Source organism: Meleagris gallopavo, chromosome 12 (genome assembly GCF_905368555.1).
Source record: "Meleagris gallopavo chromosome 12, MGAL_WU_HG_1.1, whole genome shotgun sequence".
Lineage (NCBI taxonomy): Eukaryota > Metazoa > Chordata > Aves > Galliformes > Phasianidae > Meleagris > Meleagris gallopavo.
Window position 1 is genome coordinate 6,625,625 of NC_139415.1, and position 25,914 is coordinate 6,651,538.

At 36.2% G+C, this 25,914-nt stretch overlaps 1 protein-coding gene across 4 annotated transcripts in view; it reads right to left on the bottom strand.

Annotated features, from left to right (window-relative positions):
• Positions 1-1,404: 1,404 nt before the first annotated feature.
• MYZAP (myocardial zonula adherens protein) overlaps positions 1,405-25,914 on the bottom strand; it is a 50,710-nt gene continuing 26,200 nt past the window's right edge. For 3 of the 4 annotated variants that reach the window (XM_085233592.1, XM_085233593.1, XM_085233591.1), the window contains 8 exons: positions 25,635-25,787; positions 23,546-23,671; positions 22,466-22,594; positions 20,199-20,284; positions 17,389-17,494; positions 6,999-7,082; positions 6,283-6,383; positions 1,405-4,962 (listed from right to left, as the gene is read on the bottom strand). In XM_085233592.1, the coding sequence (XP_085089718.1) occupies positions 4,857-4,962; positions 6,283-6,383; positions 6,999-7,082; positions 17,389-17,494; positions 20,199-20,284; positions 22,466-22,594; positions 23,546-23,671; positions 25,635-25,787 (891 nt within the window). In that variant the 3' untranslated portion in view covers positions 1,405-4,856. Of the gene's footprint in view, positions 4,963-6,282; positions 6,384-6,998; positions 13,241-17,388; positions 17,495-20,198; positions 20,285-22,465; positions 22,595-23,545; positions 23,672-25,634; positions 25,788-25,914 lie in introns of those variants that run through there. The other variant, XM_085233594.1, reaches the window with a different exon arrangement.

Here is a 25,914-nt window from a genome sequence, read left to right on the forward strand (position 1 = left end):
ACACTACCAAGAGCGTCACTTTATCTGGTAAGGGTATCATTTTCATTGTCCTTTTCTCCTATCTCCCATTTTAATAAATAGATAATTATGCTCTTCACTAAGAAATCCTAAGACTTAAGAAATTAGGCTCTGATGGGAGAAAACCTACTCTCTATTTCCCTGCTCCTAGGTGGAAATACTGGGGGCAGGCAAACTGGAATCAAGCCACACGCACAAAATAAACCACTCCTGACATAACAGAAAAAAAAAAAATTGTATGAATATTTGGGACTAAAATGGTTTGTTTTCATTTCATTTAAAAAAAAATAAATCATTGCCATATGTCGTTATAGTAATTTATCTTCCCATAACCTTATTTCTCTGAAACACTGCAAACAAACAAAACCTATACACTTCTGTACTTTTTTTTTAATCTCCCAGGTCCCTTTTACTTTGGGGAGTTCTCACATACCTCAAGTTGTGGATGACTGCCACAACCTTGTCTTTTTCTGCATTTCTTCCCTGTTCTAGTGCTGAAGCTTAGGGTTGCAAGGGCCTTAGACTCATCAGGACTCTTCTTCTTTTACAAGTGTAAATATCTCCAAGAGCTGAATAGGAAGGAAATAGGATGCAAGTGGAATGAAACTGTCAGTGTGTGTCTCCGTTCTCTGGAGCAAGTATTTTCTGTACAGAATTACACACTTCACACAATACTTCTTACCTGTTTGCTTATTTATCCACATCTAAAAGTCTCCAGATGTCAAAATGAGGATTGAAAGCCTCTCTCAAAAACTTGAGAAAGCAACTTGCAGAATCCTATTTTGTAGTACCACCACTGAGCATGATCTCAGTATGATTTTATGATGTACTCTTGTCAGTCTCTGCTGAAGAGATATACACGGGAAGATTAATGAGATAAAAGCTTCACATTCTACAGTTGAGTATTGCAAACCACTAACACTGTAATTGTAATGTTTGAAAAAACTCTTTGCAATTAGTTGACATGGAAGATAAATTACTATTATCAATGAGTGGATATAAACTTTAAAAACAACAACAACAACAAAACACTGGGCCACATTCATCCCAATTTCATTCTTCTTAAAGCTGGAGGGCAACATCCCAGCTGCAGTCAGATGTTATCTGTGGGAACTAATTTAACTGATTCATTTGTAAGTGAGTGTTACGTTGGTTGCCCACGTCTTGTTTATCCTCTGCAAGTCAATAGTTCTTTATTCTACAAAAGAGTCTGTCTACTTTTGTTACTTGGCTTTGAGAAGAGTCTTTAGTCTTTAGCTAGGGAGTGTCTTCCTGTTCTCAAGAGCATGTCTGCCAACAGAAATACTGACAAGGATTCCAGGCTGCAGAGCAACCACTTTTGCATTCATACATGTTTTGAACAAACAAGATTATGTAGAGTAAAACTTGCAAGGTTTTAAGGTAAGTTTATTTCTGAATATTTACACAACAGAATAGAAATTTTAAATACAGTATTTATTACAGTTCATCCTTTTCAAGTCTTACATACAGGATGTTTTAAAAGCATACAATGTAATTGCACTATTTACACAGCATATATGAAAACTGTATCCCAAAATACTTTCCAGAAGATCTGGAATAAATCACAGAATAACACTTACCGTGGTACAAATGAAGTCATATAATTGACTTATATTTGATGCACTTCCTGGAACCTACCTATATGGCTTTTATTGATGTTTACAGAAATTTTACTAGTTTCTAATGTTATAGTACTAAGCATTCCAATCTCAATTTGACAAAACTTGTACTGAAGTGTTAAAGTCTTTTCAGCCAGATTTGTTATTATCTCTGCTAATTTACATTGCTATTGATTTGACTGGAAAGCTCTATATTTTCATGTAACACAGTTATATAAATACTGTTCCTTTCCTGCTCTTCACAGCTACCAAATTTAGACCAATAGTTCGATCAAATAATGGTCATCCAACGCACTGAATATCAAAATACAATACAGCATAAATAGAGTTTACATGGAAAACTTGTGCGGGAAATATTTCTGCAGTCTGGGTGCAGTTTTGAGCAGATGATCACCATTTTGCAAGTCTCAAAGCTGAAGTATTTTCAGAAATATTCTCAGAAATATGTCAGAAGCAGAATGAAGTTCCTTTTGAAGTCTGTATCAAAACCTTCTGATATTTCATCCTGCTCTCTACTACTAAAGTCAGAGCATTTAGCTATGAGACTGTTTTCTGAATTCTAGCTCAAGCCAGACAGATCAATGAAGTATTTTTACTTAATTAAACTTTACAATTAATGTCTTTTTATCACAACAACTCGCATTTCCTTTTATCTATAAATAAAACCTTCATCAGTTAATCTGTTTTTGAACATAACTCACTAATCACAGTTCATAAATACAATCCTGAAACCAGATTGTTTGGGCACATAAAATAGTAACAGGCTGATAATGAACTGAGGCTGCATCCATAATGGATATTAGCGTGGCCATTTGGGCATAGTCTTCAGTATTTTTCTCTTCAAAGCACGCTGTCCAAATAACAGCTAAGTATTTTTGCTGCTATGAGCCACTAGAGGGAGATACGATTACACACATACAAAAATTGTGCCTGAAATACGGGTTGGGCCATTACCCATCACCTTTTGGGTTCATCAGTAAACACTGCCATTTAAAACGTTTTTGTATTTAAAGTTCCACTTCAAGATCTTCATTGTACATAACCTAATTAATTAGGTATTGATCAAATTAACTGTTATTTGGGAACTCAATCTCCTAAACACACTCAATTGTGAAAACTTCAATCAAAAACACTCTGTGGGGTTGAGGCTACAGCTTCTCCATGTGTCAGCTATTTTCTCATCTTTGATATTCCAGTATTTAGTATTCCTCTGCTTTGCACAATGAGCTGCTTTGCCTGGAGGACCTTTTATAGGGAGTAGAATTGATTCTCAGGGACCTCCCTTTCAAGCCCTTTCCTTCTCCTCTGGGAGAAGCAACTTAAGTAAATGTGTGTTATAATTTCTATTCACTTAGGCAACAGCTATTTTCTTTTCCCTTTTGACATCTAGGAGATATTATTCACTCCATCACATGCATACTAAACATGAGTTTCCGTTTAGAGCTATTAAGTTAACTTGATAAAACTTTTAAAAAGAAAAATTCAAAGTAATACTGAGCAACTGTTAATGTTTGTGACTTCTATTCCAATAAAGATTACAGGCTTACCTCAACAGTAGATAGATTTTTGTCAGTGGCTTTGACTGCAGTATTTCTTGAATTCTACACATAAAATAATCCACAATACTGCATCTGACTTTTTAGAAAGAATGACCATTCTAAATTCTCAAGAGTTGATCAGGTCATAAGAAAAAAAAATAGCTTGCGTGCTGATGGATGATGATCCAAGCATAAAAGCTGGAGAAGTTTGAGTTTCCCATTTTATTTTGCTTTTGCTTTAATTACACCAAGCAATTTGTGTTTCTGTGAGGTACTTGTACTGCACCAAGACATCGTCTCCACTCCATGCTCCACTAGAGACTTCTTTACTTAGTAGTTAAACAGCACAGTTACAGAATAAACAAAGATTTCTAGCAAGTTAAGAAAACCATGAAAGAATGGAGAAATAAAATTGGGATTATGAGTTAAATACTATTATTTTAAATACAATTTTGAGTATACTGAATTTAAGAACTTGCATTAGACTGGAGATAAAAGCAATCACTTTTTGCAGCCCTTTGGCAAGGTGAACACCTCCTGGGGTTCACATTCAATACAAGAATTATACAAAACAACTTGTTTGTTTTCTATAGCAGTTGATGTAATAGAAAAAAACTTGCCACACATTGATGGTAGCAGGATTACAAGAAAATACTAAACTTATTTCAATAAAACTGGGAAAATAAAATATAAGAACTAAGACTATATAAATAAATTCAGTTGTTAGATGCAGTCATTCTGCTGGTACTCTGAAGTCGGGGATAAGATTTTAAGTGTTTGTAGGGAATGAAAGCATACTCAAAATCAAAATAATAATTCAGGATAAGTATTGATGTGGGAATGGCAGGAACTGCAGAAGGTTACTGAAGGCAAAATGCTGCTCAGTGAGAATTCCTTCCTGTAATGCAAAAGCAATTTTAAAAAAGCAACGGGGATTTGCCTACCCAGTCACTAGTGAATGTATCACCAGTGGTCATTCTGCTCTGTGACTAGGAAGTACAAATCACATATTCATCCAATAAAGCAAAATCCATCATAAAGCTGCTACATTACTTAATATTTTGAGCAACAAATACAACATTCATCTGCATGCATAGAGGAAATTTCCTGAGAACATCTCAGTTGCATTTCTCCTTCTCAGCAAGAGAATGCTGGTTCCTAGTCAACTTGTTCTGTGTGAACAGAGCCCTCAGTCACCGCAGGTCTCTATGGTAAGTATGAACAGCTCTCACACTCTGTACACAAAGGAGGAGCTTTGAGATTAATGCCCCCTGCCAAGGTAGTTTTAGATTCTGTTTCTAGTAGTATTGAAAACAAAATAGAGATTCATCATACAAATGACATTAGAACACATTTGAAGAAAATCTGTACAGCTATACAACCCCTTCCTTGTAGGTGTTTGAAATGACACATTGCACTAGACAGCTTCTAAAGAAGCAATATAGACTGCTGTTTCGTTCATCCACTTCTTGCCTATCTCCCTCACAGTTAATGTCAGTAGTAACTTCAGATTGGAAGCTACTAAAAAGCTGCTTTCAGGATAAATTTAGCAAGACTCCATGCTGCTGTTCTTCTCTATGACTTGATAAAAATTTATCTAATCAAGCTGCAAAGGCGCAAAATACTTGTTTGTATTTAGAAAGCACATTGACTTGAATGCTCAAGAGGTACTGTTCTTTGTGCTATATTCCAACACTCTCTTGAATGGGGTGTATGTCCTCATTGGCCTTGTGCTCTCAGGAGATCTTCCGTTATCATGACTTGTACTGTAAAGGGTACAAGAAAAATTGCAGGGTTAATGTCAGAGCACTAGACAACTGGGCTGAAAGTGACACTGCAATAAACCTGTGCCTTGTTATTGATAGGCTAAAATTAAATTATTCAATGTGTTTGGTATGTTCCATATTTATTTTATATAATGCTGCAAATAATATTTGATAAAAAAATGCTATGCAAGTATCTACTGGAGCTTATATTGGAATATCCAACAATACAGCTGCTTGGCCTAGAGATCCTAAAGACAGTAAAATCAAATGTAAGGACACAATTAGCTGTAAAGTATAATACCATAAAATCTAAACAGTATAGAGGTCAAAGATAAATATAAAAACTAGGAAAAGCATCAGCTAACTGGGGCTGTGGTTATGTGAAAGAGGGACCCAGAGGGGACAACAAAGATGTTGGCATCCTGGGTGAAAAACAACAGTCTGTGACATTTCAGAGCCATTACAATATGCTTTAGGCAGAACACTGACATAAGTGTATTTTTAAACTAGGAAGGAAAATTTTAGTGTGCATTGCAGCTTCCTGATTTCATACGCTAATTTACATCAAGCAAAAATTCGCAGGGCAGTTGAGATGAACTAGTTTACCTGTTGGTAGTTAAAGTAATATACAATGATCATCCTTACCTTACTGTTTTGCCCTTCCTTGTGATGATTTTCTTGGGGAGACATTCAAGCCAAAGTTGATAGCATTGCTACGAGGTCTCAGTGCAACCCTATTGCAGTGTTTGGAATTAAGGAAGGGGAGGTGGAGAAGGGAGGCCTGAACTTTACCCATTGTCAGAGAACAGAGAAAGGCATCCCAGTGTGCAAGTGATCATCTGTGCTGTTTACTTGGCAGTAGTCCACTTAGAGATAGGACAGTTCCAAAACTTTCTGAGTTCTAGACTGCTACTATTGGTGTTACCTCCCCTTTAAAGTGGTCATTGATGCCTCTTATGGAACATAAACAATAAAGCATTCATGAAGCCAGCACTGAAGAGGCTCAGAGCAGTGCTGTCCGTTGTCTCCTGCTGTGGTGCTGGCAGACAAAATTCATCAATATTTTCCACATTTCACAAAGTCAGATAGCTTTACTTCTAGCTTTTCACATTACTGCAACTAAGCACCAAGGGTCTGTAATAAATTTGCATCTAAAACTGCTCGAGTCATTGAAGTACATTACATCTTGTATCTACCAGGCGCTCTTTGAAAATTAGTAACATTTTGCAGAACTCAACAATCCACTCTAACAGTGTACTAACATAGTGCTGATAAGGGATGTTGTAAAGAAGTTTGCTATAAACAAGAAAATTGAAATACCTAGATGGAAGATCACATCCTACACCAGCATCTCTGGTTTCTACATTGGTCTTTGGTTGATTTTCCATTAAATAGTCCAATTTATCTTGTAATTCTTTATTCTGGAAAACAGTGATTTTCAACACAAGTTTATTTTAGTTATGTTAATTAGTTATGTCAATTGATTGAGAAAATACAATTCCAATCTGGCTTTTCTCCATAATAAATAATGTAAAAGTATTCAGAGAAAATAAACAGTCCTTATTTCTGAGGAATACAATAAATTAAATCAACCATCTTTTTTCAGTAGCTTCTGTTTTAAGAACTTATGACACTGTTATAAAATTGTATGATAACAAAGCTAACATGAAATTGTACATCTATCCCCACTCATTGGGTAGATAAAGCCATCACCTGGAGCACAGCTGTGGAAATATAGTGGCCCCCAATACCTAATACCCATCCTTCTTGTTATCTCCTGCTGCTTACTGGAACCTACTTCCCTCTCAGCCCCAGGAAGCTGAGAAACAACACCACAAACTTAGTCTCTATAATGGAAGTATCCAGACTTTATATTACAAACATTCATCTTGTGACAGGTGTTTAATTTCAGCAAACTTTTGTTTACTGAAGAATAGCAAATATAAGAAGTAAACATGCATTTAAGCAGCATCAGATGACACCAGTTCCAATTTTATTGGGTTTCAGAAAACAATTGCAATTATATAATGCCTTACCTCACATTCTAAGAAAGAAATCTTTTCTAAAAGCTGTATTATAAATAATTCCTTTTCTTTGACTTTCTTTCTTAGCATTTCAATCTGCGAAGAAAAATAAACACATTTGGTCTAATGGGGTTGGGAAAAGGAGGAAGAAGACTTAGATACTGCAGGAAGAAAAGATATTTTATTTTATTACATATTTATTGTTTGTTTATATAAAGATCATAGATGTATACTAACATTAATTTTATCTGCATTTAGCTGGAAACAAAATGTAAACTCAAACATTGTCATGTAACAAAGCAAACTTGGGAAAAATCCATCTCTGATTTAATGGTCTTTGCTCTAGACAATTAAATCCAAAAATATGGCACACATCTGATAGTTTCTCGAAGGTCTTATTTGTTCAGTTCTTTCCTGGCATACAAGACTCATTGAAAAAAAAAGTGCATTTGCATTTTATACCTAGGGAAAGGAAAGCAGTTATTTACAAATGCTCATTAAAATTAAAATTAGTTGAACCAAAGCTATTGCATCTTAGTGCAGTTCTTTATGGAAGAAAAGATGACCAGAGTATATTCTGGGATTTCTGCTAATCAGTGAGTGGCACAAGATCTTCTACATTAACTCTGTCCTTGCTACCAGAATAGGCAGGTAAGGCCAAACCCAGGGGTATGCCCTGGGTTTCATAACAATCTCTTCTTACTGGCCCCAAAGTTGGTCTTCTTGCATGCCAACAAGAAAACAAGAAATTAAAAGATCCATACATAATAAAGAATAGGCATTCATTTTTTTATAAAACCTCCTGGAAAATAAGTTTGTTTTATTTTGTTATTGTTTGGTTATGAGTTTCCCAAACTTAAGGGAAAAAGTAAAAAGCATTTTTAATAAAAACTCAGTGAATTTTACCAAAATGAAATCTTTTATAGGATAGCCAAGTTGAAATAAAGCAAAGCTCATAATAGTTTTTTGTTTTTTTTTTTCTTACCTGGCAGTTACAATGTTACATTGATATACAAGACAGTTTGACCACTTCCAAATGCTAGGCCAGATTTTCTATGTACTCTCACCAATCACTAACTTTTTTTACATTTTGTGAAAGCACATTAAAAAAGACCTTCCAAAACCCACCACTGTAAAACTTTTCAGTGCATCTAGAAACAATGATTAGTAGAAATATTCTCATCCTGCTAAAAAAAGTTATAAAACACTCAAAAGTACATTAATTAAAACTCTCAGTACTACTCGGAATAGTACTCTCACCCTTCCTCCCCAAAATCTATACAGTGCAACAAGAAGCAAAGAAGCAAAACAGATGCATATATTAATCCAAAGTTATAAAATCACCGAATCAACTTTACTTCAGTCTCTCTAATTCCCAGTTATCATTGACACAGTTATCAGTTATTACTGGAAAAAGGTAAAATGTAAATATGATGAAGTATGTGCTTTCAGCTGAAGTTACAGAATATACGAGTGCTGTCATCATCCATCTTTCTATCTTTCCCAAAATCAGATATTCCATTTCTTTTCTTTAAAGTGCATGCAAAAATCACCTATGTCATCTAAAGGTATTACTATTTCAGTCTTCTGATCACAGAAATCCAAAGCTTCTAGCATATTCAGAATTTCAGAGTGGCGCAATGGTATCTCATTCTGATCTTCATAATTAATTACAATTGTTTAATACTATGACTAAATTAAGTCACTTGATGAACAGCTTCAGTCCTATCAGTAAATTCCACTTGAAAAAAGATAAATGGTTCTTTTAGAATTTTTAAGTGGATCTTCTCTATTAATATTTTATTCTACTCTGCACAGAAGTAAATAATTTTAACAGCAGTAATCAATACAATGGAAAGTTAACTGAAGCCAAGTGCAGCTATGGGATCAGAGGAGGGCTTTGTCCAATTCTTCCTTTTGAATGTAATACACCCCATTTTGTTTTTAGAGGAAGACTGATAAATTGCTTCCTCCTCTTCCCAAACACAAACCCCAACTCCAAAAAGACATGTTATTATTTTGCAGGTATGCTACTGCTTTTACTCTTTTTTTGGTGAAAATCCTGAGGACTGGCAGAATGGGCAACAGACTCCCTGCCTCCTTTTGATGTATTCATTTAACATCAGTCAGAACCCACTACATCAACATATTTTGGCCTTCTAAAGAATTTTAAAATATGCCTTCTCTTTCTAACATATGAAGAAGAGCCAATGTTATGCTACATTATCACACACAAACAAACATATTCTAGCAGTAAAACAGAACGGAGTGATAAGACTATGCAGATTACAGATATGATAAAGCTGTAAATTAAGTAGCTTATATAAAACCTTTTGGTGGAGCTTTACAACATTGTGAAATCAGTCCAAGACAGCTGTACAAATCAAACATATTTCGTAGAAATAAATTCAGCAGTTGTTAAAATTGAAGGGGCTCTTTCAGGGCCAGGAAAACAACAGTACTTCAGCCTCCTCCCCAGATGCAGCAGAGGGAATCTGTGAGGCCACTGCAGAAGGAATGCAGGCAAAAACACTGCAGGGCACCCCTTTTACACACAGGCACACTGCAGCCCCCAGCACTAGTTGTCTCAGCACTACTGCTGAACAAGGGCTAAGACAACTCCCAACAAATTTTTGAAGCACCATTAAGCCTACCCACAGACTTGACATGGATGACACATCCCACCAGAGTAGTTTACTATAAAAGTTTATTTACTGAATAAAAATATGAGCACACATTGTGTCCTGCCATTAGCATACGGATGACCAAGAGTGAACAAGCCAGATTAGATTACACTTCAAGGTGGACATTCACTTACAGAAAAGCAGGAATAAGTCTGGAGGTTTATATTAATATATTACTGTATTTAATAAAGTCTATATTCAGTTAATTTAAATAAGGCACATTGCATAAAGTAAAAGAGCAATAGTTTCCTTCAAGAGAGGAATGTAAGAAGAACAGTGGCTCAAAATGATGATATTGGGTAAAAGTTCTTCAAAAATAATATTAATGACTTAATACCTCATAGCATTTTGTTTTGTTGTTTGTTTTTTTTTTTCCATTAAAAAGATGTTAGTTATAGCAAACTAAACTTAAGATAATAATGCTTACAGCACCATGAATGTATATTGCACAAAACCAAGTCTTGAGAGGGTCTTTGATCCAAGGAGTGAGAGAAAAACTAACAGCTGAGAAAGCAATAGATTTTGACTTTTCGTTGAACATAAGGTAAGGACAAGGAAAGGAGAAGCAGGATAGTTCAAACACAATACTGAACTAAGGGCCCAAGTGGTGGCCAGGGCAGTCTAGCATTAGAAACAAATTAGTACAAGTCAAAGACTCTGAACTTCCTTGGACTGACTCATTGCTGGACTGACTCCAGTCCAAAAATATCACCAAGATCTTCCTATGTTTTCTATGAGAAATACCCAAAGCCTATAACCCACCTCATCCTTGCTGTGTCTGCAGACTTTAGCATTTCAGCTCCCTGCCAATTCAGCAACTTGCTCCCAAATCTGGATTTTACAAAACTACCCTCTCAGATTTCGCCATCGTTTTCTACAAGCACTACAGAAGTATATCCTTCAGCGTCTCTCCTTCCAATCTTGTCTACTGCTCAGACTCTTCCCTAGCACTGTTCTTCCCTGCCTTGCACTGCAAGATTCACTAGCCATTCATTTCCCTCCAATTCTCCACCAGTATTTCTCCACATTCACAGTAAGCAATTAAACAAAATTTCTTTAACAACATAATTTGTATCAATGACTCAACCATTCCTTTGGAGACAATTGTCCTAACAGTATAATTATGAATTTAGCAATCCTGGGACACACCATCAACCTTTGATCTTTCACTTAATTCTCTCTTAGCAAACCTACTGAACTGTATTTATTGCTCTTGCCTTTCCTTTTCATGTTGGGTGACTGCTGACTATTCCAGATATTGGGAAGGGAACAGCAACAAGGCCCAGATGACAGTATTGTAACTTACCTGGTCTTCCGAGGACTGAGTGGCACCATGTGCTTTTCAGCAATACCTTTGCCAACCTCACTTCAATTCCCCCACACTTCGCACAGGAAAGAAGGGCACCTGATCTCTCTCAGTTATGGCCAGATCCATAAAAATCCATGCAGACTGTGTTAGGTGTACAGCTCACATTGCACATATCCAGTGCAACTTACAGTGAGGTGAATCAGAACATTAAGACCCCATGAGCAATGTGAATGTTGCTGAATTTATCTAATAGCTGGGAAATAATATAGCCATAGCACTTTTTCTCCAAGCTCCCCCCACTCTTTATCATAGTCCTACTGCTGTTACAACCTCTGTATATTCTCCTTCTAAAACCTCGAGGTCACATTGCTCAAACTCCCCCAGATTCCAGACAGTAACCTTTTCTTGCACCTCCCAGAAATTCAATTCTTGTCCACCCTATCAATGAAGATATAATTATTTCTCACTATAGAATCCTACAGATTTGTCAGTATATCTCCTCAAATACCAGATGAATTTGTCATGCTACTTGAAAGGGCGGTGTAAATACTTTCTGGGATGAACAGCACTTCTGAATTTCTCTTGCTCCATCAATCAACTTTGCTTCAGTAAAGATGGAAAGCTAGATGTACAAGCCAACAGCATTAAATTGATTTCATGGGTAGAACAACTAAGAACAGTCAAGAAGAGATTAATGAGACTTAAAAGGAAATTCTGGAGAAGTAAGCAGTGTTATTAGAAAGGAAATCAAGAGAATTACAAAGCAACTAAGAGATAAAGTACTGAAAGAGAGAATTCAAGTGTTCAATCACAGAACATTGATAAAGTCTGAAATAGCAAACCTGATTTTATTTTGCATACTTAGTCACAGTACTGGAGGCTTGAAATATGCAGTGAATTATTGAATTAGAACAGATCCAGCTGTTAGGTAAATTCAACACTTACCACTTTATACTGCCAATCAATTTCAAATATTTCTCAGAATATGACAGTGCTATTATAGTTAAGTGTTAGATATTATTCAAGTATAGTGTATTTTCCTTGTAACACTGATACATAGACATTAACACACTGGTCATAAATATAACTAAACACAGGACAAACAGGACATATTACATTATATAAAACAAGATAGATAAGACATTGAAACATCAGCCTGAACTCTCAGAGACAGTTGCTGTACAAGGAAAGCAAGATTTTACTCAAGATTCCAGAATTTCGCTGGAACTTAACTGGTATTTATCAGAGTCTAGTGTTTAAATTTTGTTCAGGGAATGTGATACAGCAAACAGGAATGACCATCTTTTAAGAAAAAATCCTCCTTAGTTATGCTGTATCCTCAATGCTTCTTGTAATTTCCTATTTTATATGAAGAAGTAACAACTGATTGATCCGAAATATTGCATCGTCTAAACTAGTCAGCTGTATGAAAACATCATAGCAGTCTTTAATGTGCATCTACTGCTGAAGTAGGCCCACAGGGCCAACATGTTCTAATGGACTATAAACACCCACACCGTGTCTAACACTTCAACCCAACTATTTAGGAACTACTTCAGTAGTGCGTAAGTCTCCTAATTTATGATTTGGCCAGGCAGTTCCTAACTGAAAGCACTGGTGGTATGCAGATATAAACACTCCCACCAAAACACAGTTGTGCTGCTTCTTTTGCCATTAGACAAGCTATGTATTGCATTGCTAAAGTCCACTGAGACGTGCCAAACTCATGAAGAAAGCAGGGCAGGGAGGGGGGTATTATTTATGTTCTGCCATATATCTTCTTCTTCCAGGCTCCTAAGGTGGCTTTCTTTCTGCATTTGTTCTTGTGTCTTTTTTTTGTTTGTTTCTTATTCTCTTTGTTGTTTTGGTTTTAATATATGTACTATATAAAGCAGATTTTGGTTAATAATAATCTGGCTTCCGTCTGTGGCTGATAATTCCATCTTCTCATCCTTCTGTGTGGCTTTCTTTACTTGACCTAAAATTAAAACCGTACTTCCATATTAAAATTGGCTATTTTTCAGTTTGTCTGCAGTTCTTGATAGAGAAGTTTTCAGCTGGTTATTAAGTCTTTAGTGGGAAAATTTCTTCTTTATTCCCATTTGTGCAACATAAAACATCATTCGCTCATTAGTACTTTGTCCTTTCATGCAAGTATCTTCTGCAACAGAACAGGATACGGCTTCCCTCTGGTGTTTGGTCACCTTTTATTATCCAACGAATCTGAGACTAAAGCTGGAGAACAGCTCATGGGCCATCACCTAGAGACAGTTCAATTCAGTAGTTAGGGAATTCCATGTGAAATCTGAGTTCCGTAGATAGTTTTGTGCCATGGAATCAAATATCCTTCTCTCTTTTCAGTCCCCTTCAGAACAGCTCCCTGTATCTGCATCAATCCATTCACATTGCTTACAAATCTAAATACTTATTTTTTCCCCTCTCCTCTTCTTAACTATGTAATAATATTACACATTACACATTCTGTGGCATGAAACTGCAATTCATTTCAACTTCATTTGCACAGATATCAAATGAAAAGATCTCCTAATCTCACCAGGTTTGAAACGGAGATAGTGTCAATAAACGCTTTTGTTGCTTATTTAGATTTTACATTTCATTTGAAGATTTTTAGCTTTATTATCTTAAACTAAACAGCTTCCTATTTCCTACACTGACACAGATTGGAAAAACTGACCATATAGAATGGATAACTGAAAAGAGCAAGCTTTCACCTCTCTCCCTGAACTATTTCTTAAAAAAACCTTAAAAAGCAATGCCCTTAAAAAAACAACGTGGTTGCACCTTCCCTTGTTTTCCCATAGTGCCCCTTGTGCCTGCATCTGCCTGTCTAGAATAGTCTCTGCACTGAAGACTCCTTAGCAGAAGGGTCTGAAGCGCGCATCCTTTCAACTTCTGTACTGAGACTCTCCCTGCAAATTCTGCCTCTGATAGAACTACCTTTTTCTTGGGTTGTCTTTGAAAGCCTCTCTCTGCCCAGCCATAAATACAAAAAGGAAGAGATAGGGGCTGGGTTTCTGCACTTTCAGCTGCCAGCATTCCACCTAAAATCTGCACTAAGCTGGGAACAAATATTTATTTAACAAACAAGTTCAACACAGGGAAAGACCCATCAGCCTTAAATCTTCTGCAGTTTCTGTCCAATGAGCACATCAGGCTTCAAGCCAATGCTGGATAACTTTCAGATCAACTCTTGCTCTAATGGGCTCTCATCTTGGTTCTCACGGCAGAGGATCTCTATGAGGCTGAAAAACAGTTGTGTGAGTGATCTTAGTTTTGTGTTTTTGTTGCTTTTCTTTTCTCTCTTTATCTTCTATTTTCTTCTCAAAGTCGTTTTTCATGCTCCTGCTTAATTTATGACTGGTTTGTCTAGGTCAAATTGAAGAGGTTTCTCTTAATGCCTGAGATGGAAGGATTTATTTTCACAGAGAAAAATCAGAAGCAAATGATTTCTTGGCTAAAGTGCATAAGTACACTGAACCATGACTGTCCTCTGCCTGGGCTCAGTTCCACCAAAGGCAGGTTGCATAACTACTGCATTCACTACTAGCATGATGGCTGCTTTGGAAATGAAGACTTGCAGTAACTATGAAAGAAAAGAGTATTCAACTGATGCTTTTCTGTCAGTGTCTCCTTTCCTGCACACTGAGATTAGGACTGACCACAGACTTCTAATACCTTATATAAATGCCATCAGAAGAGCAATGAAGGGGTTAGAGCAGCCTGTTGCATCTAAAAACTCCACTATTAAAGCTTTTTTTCACTCTCTCTCAGACTGCTTGCTCTTCTTTTACAGAAAGCCTCCCATTTATCAACTGCACTTGGTCCATCATCTCTCCCTAAAAAGGACTGAATAGCAATCTATTTTGTGATTTTTCAGCCATCAGATTTGTCTTAGTACTTTTTCAATTCTGACATTTCTCTGTATGAATTCGAAGCAGCATATTTTGTTTGCTCAGCATCCCTTTGAAATGGTGTTCCTTTCTGTAGCTGCACTTTGTCTAAACTGAAGATGCTAACAGCACAAATCCGTTGTGGTTTACACTGAAAGAATAAATACTCATTTCCACTTCAAAGCTAGACCTGAATATACCGAGATGAATACTGTAAAAATGATTACTATGTGATGTGCTCATCCTGCAGTCAAGCAAGTACTTAGACATTTCTCTTGCCTGATTCATAGAGTATCCTTTTTTTCAGCTTCTAAGAAAAGTACTGCTGATAATTTTAACTATTTTCTTTCTTTCCATTTCTCTTCTGGGTTAATGAGTTAGCCTGTGCTCAGTCTGTTCTTATGCATAAAAAAAAATGAAGTGTTTCAGAAAGCATGCTTCCCCAGCTTGTTATTTCTCAATTATATTATTTAAATACAAGTTATTGATAGTTATAAACCTTATTTTATAGATACTAGCCATGAAAGTATTTCAATAACAAGATACATAGCAGATCTGTGTGACATTTTTCTGGACCTTAGGAGCCACTACATTCTGCATTTCATTAAATGTAATGCCAAGATGTACTCTGTATTCTGATGTACTCTCAAATGTACTCTGATGAACACATTTTCTAGGTCTCACATAGCAGAGATTTTGTAACTGTGTTATTTACCCTAGAAAGACTATCTTAGTGCTACTGCTCACTAGTTTAAACTGATCTCAAAAAGAGTCTTTCTAGACAGCATTCTCTTTCAACATCCTACCTTTTAAGAAGTATACACAAAAGTATAAAAAAATACGTGCATGAGAGGCTCTGTTTTTCAAAGTGTACACACATCTGCAGTGCTTATCTTCCCAGTGGTGGACAGCTACAACTCTCTGCACCCAGAGACAGCTGCTATTTTTAAGGCTTTAATTAAAGCAGCATGCCAGCAATATGGTAGATATTTACTGAAACACAGTACAAACACACACCACAGACACCACCTAATTAAAAACACTAATTTGTCACCATCTGACCTGATCAAATATCTGCTACAAAAATCTTTACTTAGTTCTCTAATCACAATGCAGTTGCAAGCATTCATGCAGCTCTCAAGTAAACTGTATTAAAAGAAAAACTAAAACATATAAGAATTACAGAGAGTAAAAATACATTCTCTGTGACTACATAGCAACAAAGGATCATTTAATTGATTTTGAAAAGCAGGTAGTCAGGCATGAGATAAAATAGATATATTTGACAACTAAGTAGTGAGTTAGTCGTCTAACATTCTGCTCTTTAAATGGGATGACAAAAAAGATCTTGAAGAGCTTTCTGTGCAGATGAACATGCCAGCAAATACATGTTACACGATTCAAAATGCTAAACTCACCAATTAAAACTGGCATTTACAATATAACTATTATTGGCCCAAGATTTATACTTGTTTTTGCCAAAACACACAATGGAATTGAAAATATTTGCTATACCAATACAGCCCACTAGAGGTCTGGTTACACAGAGTAGTTTAGAGTAAACTTAGAAGTAATATAATACAGTATTAATAGAATCATCCGGATTGCCACCTATATCACGAAGTGTCAAGTTCTCTAGTATTTTTAATTACAAGAAAAACAAACAAATTCATAATATGGTGGTTAGCTTCCTGAGATATAAAACAGACTTCAGAATAATAATTGTTCCAGTAATGCTTTGAGTAGATAAATTAGATTATTAGAGATATTTTCCTTAATAGAATACTGTGGTATAACAACCACTTGCTGTGATGCTTGAGAATAATAAAATTGGTAAGCTGAACTAGATACAGTTTTCCATCCCACTTCTTTCCTACTCACTTTATGTAAAACAGGATCTCTTGGTATCACACATTGATCATACATCAGAACTCCATCAGAATCTTGTAACCAACACACAAACCAAGAAATATAGGCAAATATTATTTAGATAGAGGTATACATAATACCATCTTGATAAAAATAGAAAAACTCCATGTCTAACCAGATAGCCTCTAACAGTACATTGTGAATGCCTTAGATTAGAATAGTTTCCAAACGTTTGATTTGGTAGACACGTGATGTCCAAAGACAAAAAAAAAGATATTTCATGAATGCCTCTACTCTGTGAAGTAGCAAGGCTTAGCATAATACTGCTGTCTGTCTGCCTTCTACTCACATATAGGAAGAAGACCCTTAACTGATCTGAATGCTTCAAATTAAGTTGTATATGGTATGTTTAGTTCATGGACTGACACAAAGAGTTCCAGAATTGAAGTCATCCTAAAGTATATAACCCAAAGGCATGGGGTTAAACTGCTTTTATTGTGCCTTTCTGCTTCACTAGTTCCAGATGTTTAACTCATCTTCCACTGCGTTTTTAAGTAAGGTGGCATAAGGAAACTGCACACAGAACACAGCTCTCTGGATTATGTACTAATTGTTTTACTGGTTCTCACCTCCTCAACCATGTGCTTAACTTTCTTCTGTTGGCAGTGGACCATATCATCCAGATGCTTTATTCTCTCTCTTAGGCTAGCTGCTACCTCCTCCAAATGCTGTGACCTAGCAAAAGATGGAAGAGTTAAACATATAAGTGAGAAGGTATGCAGCACAAGCAAAACAAGAATAAACTGCCACAGTCTCACCACAAATCAAGAAGATCAGGTCCAGAGATAGGCAAGTCAAATTCCACTGGCAGATGTGTATTTTATTCGTCTGAAGTACATTTTAATGGTAGTCTTGTAGTCTAAGTAGCTGTCTCCACCCAAGTTCACTCACCTTTCTCTGACATTCTGGCACACTTACTCATAGCCCAAAGTGCTGACAGTTAAACATTATAATAAAGCTCATCTTCTTGAGACATCTGTTTTTCCTTGAAGTAAAAGGCATTTAGACAACTAGATCTTTATCACCTGAAAGACACATTTATCCTGGCTTACAATCATCTGCAAAACTTCTGGAAATATAAACTAAATAGTATCCACAGAAGCACATCTGTAGTTGTCCTTTTAAGTGCTCTCCTACTACGGGACAGCTGTCAATCAAGTATTTGGCATAGTTGCCAACAGTAGCAGAAAGCTACTGGAGTAGAAATAAGTCAACAACAGTCAGCAAGAGTTGCTGTGGATGTTTTAAGTTTGTATCTATGGCCTTGTAGAGAGATTCTGTTTTTCTTAAAAGCCATTTAGCACAGAAATAGAACATCCTTCAAACTCCTACCAAAAACTGAAACAGGAGGGAATATTTAAGATACTATTGGCATGTTGGCCATGACCTCCTCCATTTTTATCTGAATATACAGTTCTCAAAATTCTTAAATAAGAGCAATTTGTGGCTTGCAAAATAAGCTTCTGTACTCCTAGGTTCAGGACAGATTCGAGAAGTGGAGGAGGGGAATCAAACACAAAAAGAATTTTTTAATCTTGCTCTGTGCACAGCAAAAGAAAGTGCTGAAGCCGCAAACAGAACAACCGTTTTAAGGAAAAGCAGCAGATGGCAAACTGTATGACATGATTCTATTGAATGTCTGAATTGTATGCTGTTTCCCCTCCATAAAAAGCTTCTGTTAACAGTACTCTATGGAACTGTAAGCACAGCACTTGAACAAGGACTCAAAAAACAAGGCATTGCTGCAAGTTTTTTAGTCATGCGCATTAAGGTCTCAAAAAGCCGCAGTTTTCATTTTGATAGCAATTGTAACACACATCTTGCCTCATTAAAAGATTCCAAATTAAAGTACTAGAAGTAATGGAGAAACAGAAGAGAGAACATTCCTCAGGTGGAGATCAAGTGTCATGGTGGTCACACACAGGTAAACAGAACTTCAGAACAGGTCTCATCATGTGAACACAGATTCACTGATTCATTGCATAGATTGCTATCATATGCTTGCTCACTCTGCACTGCACAAATTCCTGTCTTTCCTTTACTCTTTTTACTGCAGCATAACTTTTCATGCTGAGTGGGCAAAGCAGGATTCACTGAAGTGGGAAGAGTACCAGTGGTAAAGGAAGAAAGGAAATCATTTTTCATCTCCATATTCTATGTTGCATGGAACATCTATACACTTTAAAATGATGTTTTAACAGACTGACATGAAAAGCCATTATTTCCCTGAAACCAATAAGGAGGTCACAGATCAATGCAACTAGGCAATAAGGTGCTCTGGGCAGAGACTTACTCTTGCATCATATAGAAGAATAGGATGCCAGAACTTTAAAACTGAGTTTCTAGGTCCCCAGAAATATCAATAGTAATCAAGTATGATTGTTCAGTCTCTGCTTATAAATCATCTTTACCCACTCTACTAGTGTTACATAAACATTTGAGAGTGATAGACACAATTCTCACTCCAATGGTAGTTATGCTACCTTGGTGCTGGATAGATTTCTCTTGAAACTGTAATTCTGGCTTTGCATTAAACTTTCTTTTGCCTATTTGTGATGCTGCATCTGTCTCAAAGAAGTAGAAGTGGATGCACATGCCATTCTTGGGCAAAAGCAGCACACTCAGGTGCTACCACACCATTAGCTCTTCCTTCTTTGCCTCACACTTTCCAGAACAACTATTCACAGAGGTGTCACTGCCAACAACATCACTCTCACTTCCCTCAAATAACTTCACAACCTATTTCTGCACTGTGATGCTACAGGACAGATTTTTTCCATACCTTCATTTTGTTCATGTGCATATGTTCCCCACATTTGCAGACCTGCTCCTCCAAACTTCAAACATATTTCCTGTTTTTCTTTTATATAGAAGACAAGTTGGCAGTCAGATGCAAAACTCTTGCTCTCTTCATCAGTTCAAATTATCAAAGATGAACTTTTTTTTATCCTACAGCTGATTTTATCCTATAGCTTCATATTGATACAGAATATATTTTCTTTCAGAACCATATTGAATGGTCTAGAAGGTGATGACCAAAGTGTTTGTAGTAAGCACTATACTAATTACAAACAATGAATTTGGGAATGCAGATTTAAGAAAAATGCAATCCATTAAATATGTTACGTTGCACCTAAAACATATTCTGCATGTTTGCAAACAACTTTTCAGGACAAATTTCTGGAAGTGATTTGTGATTAATCTTCTTCATATTTTTATATCTGAAGAAAGAACTTACTATCAGATGGACAATGCCTCCTAATCTGCAGATTTCAAGTTAGGAAAATAAAATTCAGATGTCCAAAAACAAACCAACCGACTCTACAAAAAACCACTAACGTTATCTAGCAATACTGTTCACATACAAGACATATCTCACCTCTCACTGTCAGAGTTGCTTTCAGATTTTGCTCCAGATAGTTGCATTTCATTTAGTTCCAGTTGTTTTTGCAGCTGGTGACGTTCCTAAACAAGAAATGCAATAGCCTCCCTCAGTTTTCCATACATCAAAATGTAAAGACTTCACTAAGAATACTTCATTGCAATTCAAAAGACCATTTGTGAAATGAAAATAGGAAGTAATTAAACAAATTTACAGCTGTTACAGAGGATTCATGCATCGCCTATGTCCACAGAATTAAATAATAAAATCAAATTCCAGCTATCCAGACTTTTCAATCATCCATTTGAAGATGTACAGTGATACTTGAAACTGACATATTTGAATGAAGAAATGAATCATCACGATCTTTAACTGCATAACTGTCATATTTTCCATGCTATCCTACCGAAAAGATTTCTCAGTTCAAGGCAGAGAAACAAGCTATTGCAGTATTTCTTTTGCTTATTGCTCTATTTCTATTTTTCCCAAAACATCCTTTTTCAGTCATCCACAAAGAAAGTGCTTGTGAAGATCTGTGAGAACTTGGGAACTGAGTGAACACAGATCAATAGAGGAATCTGCTATCCAGTTTAATGGGAATTTAACAGAGCCATTCAGTTTTACTCGGCAAATATCAAGTAGATGAGAGCAAATTAAATAACTAAAGAAAAGAAACTCATCCTACTGTAAGAGCTGTATTACAATTCCTTTATTCACTGCATAATACTTATAAGCGATAGGCTGCAGCCCAGAAGAAGTTAACAGAGCTGCTAAAGTGGTCTGTTAAGCTGACATGATTCCTCAGAGTAATCTTTAATTCTTCTAATAAGACTTGTAAGCGTTAGATAAAAGAGGCTCAATATAAATGCACATCAGACTAACCAGTTAAGCCAACAAGACTGTCTATTAAAAATACATCTCTCAGCAGTAGCAAATATTTACTATATTGAAGTCTATACTGAAGTAGATGAAAAAACATTTCACTTGTAAAACAGAAGATTATATTATCTTTACTTACTAGAATTTCTCAGTACATTCTCACATTCTCTGTTTTTGTATTCTAGATAGCAAGACCCAGATCTCTAAAGATAATGAGATGCCTGCTATTTAATTAAATGGGGGACACCAAAGTACATCCTAGAGTACTGAAGACTTTTAAAAGTGCTGCTCTTATCCCTTTTAGCGTGACACTATACAGTCCAAGGATTAAACAATAACATTCATTCTTAGTTCAGTGAATGATACTAGAAAATGAAGAAGAAATTTCACTGTAACTGCTAGAGACAGAGGATATATAAAGCAGTTTCAGATATTTGAGAAGGTCCAACAAACGCGATTGAGATAAAAAAAATACCAGGCAGGAAAATGTATCGTGATACTCACAGACATAATAATGCATTAGAATAATAATCATCTGAATACTACTATAAATTTTGTCCCAGAGCAAAATCCATAGAACAGAAGGAAGGGTGGGAAATAAAAAGAAACAATACAAAACTGCTGAAACTAGTTTTATGGTAGTGTTGCCAGTGTAGCAAGAGATAAATGTCTCAAAGCATTTCTGCTTTCAGAGATTTAAGAGGCAATCATCCAAGAGACGGTTCTCAATTACATTTTAGTAGGGATTACTGAGCTAGAGGGAGAAATATTTTTTTAATACTGTCAGAAAAGGAAGAAGGTAGATTTTAGATTGAAAAGCATTTTACTCAATCTTTTCTTCCCTTCCCAAAATATTCTGAGACATTATCAAAATGAGCTAGAAGTCTACATGGAAAAATGAAGTGGCTGCTACATATCCACAAAGAAAATTCGAAACCTTTTCATTTGAAGCCTTCAGATTAGCATTGTATTCAAATGAGAAGAAATTTGGAGATGCAATTCCAATCAGAACTATAAATAACAAGGTCTATATCTCACTAAAATATATTTTAGTAGCCCTACCAACAACATTTCTATGAACTTTTGCGTCATTTATGATTAATTCATTAGGCTTGGGAAACCATGTACACAGCAGGAAGACAAAACAGTTTTTTAAAATGATGGTTTACTACATAAAACAGCTCTGATCACCAAAAAAAGTAGAAGAATCACTTAGTCACAGTGTCTCCTTGATAATCTAGGTGCATTTATGTATATAGACACAATAACAGAAGTGGTAAATCACTGAGTACGGTACTGAGCAACAGGCAACTAAAAAATAAATAAAATTCCCTTCAGGTACTTCTCCATTGTCTTTAAATACGACAAGCAACTAACTCTCATACCTCTTCCATGCGTTCAATCAACCGATCCAGCTCACCAATTCTCTGGTCTTTCTCCTGTATACTTGTTTCTGTAATTTGCATCTTCTTATTTGACTCCTCAATAGCCTTCAGAAGCCTGTTGGTTTCCTCCTTCATGTAAGAAGATTTACAGTCACAACAACATACAGTACATTAATGAGGAATAAATCACAGAATCACAGAACCACAGAATTGTAGGGTTGGAAGGGATCTCTAGAGATCATCGAGACCAACCCCCCTGCCAAAGCAGGTTCCCTACACCAGGTCGCATAGGTAGGCGTCCAGGCAAGACTTGAATATCTCCAGAGAAGGAGACAAATAAAACCATTCTTAGGCTGTAGCATCAGGACAGCAGTTTATAAGCAAAGCTCAAAGCTTTTCACTACACTTACCTAGAAATCTGGAAGAGTTGTGATCCCAAATGTGTATAGAATAAAAGATCTGGGGCATTTTGAAGCACAGAGGTATTGTAAGTATCATTATGAAAGTGTGAGAAAAACACCATTTCTTACGTATTTGTTCTCCCGTCTGAATATGCAGTAAAGAAACAGCATGAGAAACTATGCTATTCCAATTGACAGCTTTTATCCTGTTCAGCTGTGTATTTTCCTCACACATAAAACAACAGGAATAGAAACAGGTTAGGGAATCTACCTTCAATCTCAGTCATCTGTTTTTAGCAGGTAGAAGAACATGACAAACTGTTCAAAAAAAGGTTTTACTTGTGGGTGGAATGAGTCAAGGAGACAAGAAGAGTTACTGTCTAACTTGTGTCCAGTGAAGTTTTCCCTCCCTCCCTCTTTTAAAATATACTAAAATTGGACAAGTTAAAAAAAAAAAAAAAAGCCAAAACACTTAATTTTAAATTTTGAAGCCTATATTATCATTACTGCTGCTGTAATATACTTTTTTCTCAGCCCTAAAACCCCAATAGCTTTGAAAACTTTGTAATGGTGGTTTGACAAGTCACAAAGGAAGAAGCATATGCACACTTTGGACTATTAGGTGATTGAGAAATGACACCCAAATTGAGCACTACTTTTACAAACCAAATATACATACTAGGAGGATTTCCTTCTCAGCTTTATGTTTCTGCTCCTCTTCTCTCATTTTTTCCTCGTATTGACTATACAGTTTTCTCGTCATCTCTCTCATGACTTCAGCATTGGCTTCTTGTGATGATTCCACCTACAACAGGGGAAAGGATGAAAGTCACAGCTGATCCATCAGTCAGTAGAGCACAGATGTCTGCAGGAGAAATGAAACTCGCACAATATGAAACTAACACCTTGAATTTCAGCTCCACCTTGCTATAAATTTGACATAATTGAAGCAGATTTTCATTTGTGTCAAGATAATTTACAACACTGCCAATGTAGAACTCATTCAAATTTGTGGAAGTCACTATTTCATCAGGTTTCATGGTGCCTGAATTTAACCAACCACTGCTTCTCCAGGAACAAGTCATGACTCTTTACTGAGCCCTTCCATAACAGTGTCCAAGTCACTTGAAGACTCCTGCCATTTTACAGAAGTGTGTTTTAGAGAAAATAGATTTAGCTCCTGTTTCTAGATGACTACGAACTCTTAAAGTAGTGATTACCTTAAGCTGAATCTAATTTATGTGTTGTTAACCAGAAGATACAGATGCACTCTCCTCTCTCTTGCTTTTTCACGTACTACTCTTTGTGCAAGCCCAAGAAACAGGGTGATCATGGAGAAAAATTCATCAGAGAACAAGCCAGGCTGAAAATTAATAGACCCAGGGATTGGATATGGTTAATTTTTAACCATAGGATGAGCAATTCTACTATTGCAACAAGGAAGAGGGCAAGAATGGCAATTCAGAGACAGGATTTCCCCTTTAGGGTGGTTCAAAACAGTCACTAAAACACACCCTCAGTGATTAAACACTGGATAGGACATCTGCAGCTTAAATCCATTTACTATGTAAACTGCAGTAAAAGCAAAGTAGAACAGCTTCTCTAGGACTTAGTTCTCTTACTAGAGATGCTATAAATCAGAGAGGGTTATACTAAAATGCTGTGAGAGCTACAGCAGGGAGAAGAATGAAGTGATCCCTGTTGATCACACAACCACAAAGCACCTGGTTCTGATTTCAATGTTTTGTTTGTGTGGGGTTCTTGTATTTTATTTTTTACTTCTTCGCTTCAAGGACTGAAGGGTTTATTAAGCCCTTGTGTTTATCTTGCGTGGTAGGAACAAGTGTCCTACTGCCCTGCAGGATAAGAACGTATTTCATTCCTTGCAGAGGGAGTAAGCTCTGAAGGATTCCACTTGTACTGCAATTTCCCCCTGGGCACCTCACTCAAACAGAAACAGGGACAGAGGTAGTAATTTGCACTTTTTCAGAGGGACTACTTATACAGCCTCTAAAGCTTTATTATGAAAGGAAACTAGAAAATGAATTGTAAGTTGAAATAAACTAATGTTATTAACCGTTCATCATTAAGCATAAATGCAGGTCACTAGAGAGCCAAAAAGAAACATCTTCTCTGAACAAATTAGACATGAGTAAACCAGAGAGAAAAAGGTTTACAGAAGTGCTTTTTTTTTTTTTTTTTTTTTTCATTTAAAGGAGATTAAACGAACATTTTTGGCAGACAAGTGAGATGAGGGAGGAAAATGGGCAAGCTTTCTGCCATATAAAACTATATTTTGCATTTATTCCTCTGTATTCCTCTGAAAGAAATAGCTTAGTTGTTTTCCCAAAAAACTTGCTGTTACATACATATCGACTGACTGTATGGTCATAAAACTTAGGAGATTACCTGTTAAAAATTTGACAATACCATGTAAACAAGCTCAACATCAAGACATTCTTATGGCACTGTACAAAGTTGTAAGTTAAGAGACTTTATTTCAGTGGACATTGATTACTACTTAACAGTCTGAACTTCCACCTCCCAACATTCCCGGATAGTAATCCCATGTTATGAGGAGTCTGACTGTTGCCAGCTGAGATTCTTTGTTATCAAAACAGAATTAGTTCACAGGAATACAATAGCTCTAGGGAATGAGCGAGGCATGATGGATGAATAATCCTTTACAAAGAGAGCTAAGGAATTCATTTAATATATTCCTAATGCTCTTACTGTGCAATGTTTTCAGGGGAGTTTATATACTGCACCTTTAATTTCAGTAACTGATTTTCAATTTGTGCTGTTTCCAGTTGTTTTTGCTTCTCTCTCAGCTTTTCCATAGATTGTTCATGTGTGTGTTTTAAATTCCTTATTTGTTCCCTTATATCAGTGTTCTCCAAAGTAACATCCACCAGAGTTTTCTGAAACAAAGAGGCAAACCACATATTAAGATTCAGAAATAATTCAGTGAGCTAACATAGTCAAGAAAGGAAGAAAAAAAAAAAAAAAAAAGAAAAAAAACACAAATAGTTAAGGGAATCCTGATTT